This window comes from Rhinopithecus bieti, unplaced genomic scaffold, assembly GCF_001698545.2.
Source record: "Rhinopithecus bieti isolate Rb0 unplaced genomic scaffold, ASM169854v2 scaffold_15838, whole genome shotgun sequence".
Taxonomy (NCBI): Eukaryota; Metazoa; Chordata; class Mammalia; order Primates; family Cercopithecidae; genus Rhinopithecus; species Rhinopithecus bieti.
The window spans coordinates 92,080-94,209 of NW_016808928.1; the positions used below are offsets into that span (position 1 = coordinate 92,080).

At 34.3% G+C, this 2,130-nt stretch overlaps 1 protein-coding gene across 1 annotated transcript in view; it reads left to right on the forward strand.

The window, feature by feature from the left end:
* The first annotated feature begins 818 nt into the window (after positions 1–818).
* CSMD1 (CUB and Sushi multiple domains 1) overlaps positions 819–2,130 on the forward strand; it is a 1,215,136-nt gene continuing 1,213,824 nt past the window's right edge. The window contains exon 1 of the mRNA XM_017887857.1: positions 819–892. Coding sequence (XP_017743346.1) covers positions 874–892 — 19 coding nt within the window. The 5' untranslated portion in view covers positions 819–873. The remainder of the gene's footprint in view (positions 893–2,130) is intronic.

Here is a 2,130-nt window from a genome sequence, read left to right on the forward strand (position 1 = left end):
GCCGAGAGCTCAGAACTGGACAGAAGGAGGCAGAGTGACAGAGCTGGAATCAGAGCACTGACTCCTGGCCCCAGCTTTGCCATGAGTCCAGTGTGTGACTCTCAACTCTGAAACGTATGGTTCTGAAACCTGCATGTTCTCGTTTAGTTTATGGCACAGCCAGGAGAAAAGCAAAAACCCATCAGTCAGACCTGAAAAATAAAAAAATAATAATGTAAGCCATCAAAAATGTGAATAACGCTGAGTTTGTGACATAATGTCAGGGGAAAATTAATTTTGATTATGAGGCTTAGATTTGCCTTGAGAAATTAGAAGAGTGTAATTTTATATAAGATACAACACCATGAGATACAGTATTTTTATCAGTGTGATCAGTCGTCTTACAGATGTGATAAGAAGTTACTTTCAGTATGAATTTATATTGACACTGCTTATAAAAATGTGATTTGTTAACAGTTGTCTCTTTTTTGTATCTTATAATTTAACCAGTTCCATTAGCATCCAATCTTGTAGCCATCAATGAAAAAATAATACAAATGGAATATTAAACACTACCATAATATTTTTAAAAGGAAAAACAACGTTATATTCTGTACTGAAAATTACCTTTTTAAATACTCTCTATTTTGACAATGTATTTGATTATTATTAAACAGAAGGAATAACTTTTCTATTCTTAATGAATCTATTTAACATAAGAACTTTGTCATTCTCTATTCAAAATGTCTGAGTTAGCCTGCAAAATTAGTCTGAGTGCCTTTGGCATGTCCTATTTTCATTAAAATTAGACTATGTTTCTTTTTCAGTTTCTCATAGCTAGCCAGAAAAGAGGCATCATGGAGAATTAATTAAAGGTACCTCTTTCCAAACAAGATGGGGCTAATGCTATCAGGTAGGAAGAAATGGGTAACCTATTTACAGCATCTGTTACGAATGGCCTATTCTCTGTTCTACATTTTCAAAATTCTCCCAAAATAAGCAGACAACTAAGGGAAGTAGCCAAGCAAGTTAAGCCCGAAAGGCCAACCGATTGCCATCATGTTGTAAAAATACACAGCTGCTTGGTTTCTCATTGTGCTCACGTTTATTTGTTTTATTGATATAGGCTGAATGTTGATTTTGATGATTATTGCCATCATGTTGTAAAAATACACAGCTGCTTGGTTTCTCATTGTGCTCACGTTTATTTGTTTTATTGATATAGGCTGAATGTTGATTTTGATGATATTTTAATCTAGTACTTGGGAGAAAGAGGGGCTGTGACTGTTTCCTTTGTTAAGTTTCTGTTCTCTGAAATTCATAAATAATCACAAATCAAAACCAGTTTGTCAAACATTTGGATGTCAGGATCCCTTCACAATCTTACAAATTATTGGGTACAACAAACTAATCATTATAAAGGTCAAATAATTCACACACCTTTCAAGAGCCATTGGCGTGATGGCTACATAAGATATTATGTGGTCTCTGCAAACTCACAGGACACTTGTGAGACAATGAGAGGGAAAAAGGAAAACGCTGTCTCACTATTATTATGGAAATATATTCAACCTGTCTTGCCGGCTGGAATTGGCATCTTCTGAAATACTGTAAATTAAAGGCATTTTATGTCTTTTGCTGAGAGTCATTGAAGACCATGTTTGCTATTGCTTTAGTGGGCAGTATGATAATAGCATCCACTTATTTGGTTTGCTAACACACAAAGGCATCTTTTAAAAGGGATGCTTGCTGAGAACCAATTGTATGTTATTTATTTCAAGGGACTCTCCAGTCAGCTTGCAGGCAGGCAGCTTCATTTATCCTCAGCGATGAACTTTTTATTATCACTAACAGATCAAGATAGTGATAAAATCTGGAAGCTTAAAAAAAAAAAAAAAAAAAAAAGGTCCCTGTGTGTCCCTGACTGTGTTCAAATGATAATTTGTCAGGTCTTGTTCAATAGCTCATTTCTGTATATTTGACCAATTTTTGTGTTCACGTAGCTTTTCTTTTGTGTATATCATATCTTTTCTAAGAAAACAGGATAGTTACAGCAGTTCTTTTTGAGAGGTCCTTTGAATAGTTTCCTTCAAAGGAAGTACTTTTGCTGACTCAATTCATTTTTTTTTTTTTTTTTTTTTTTTTTTTTTT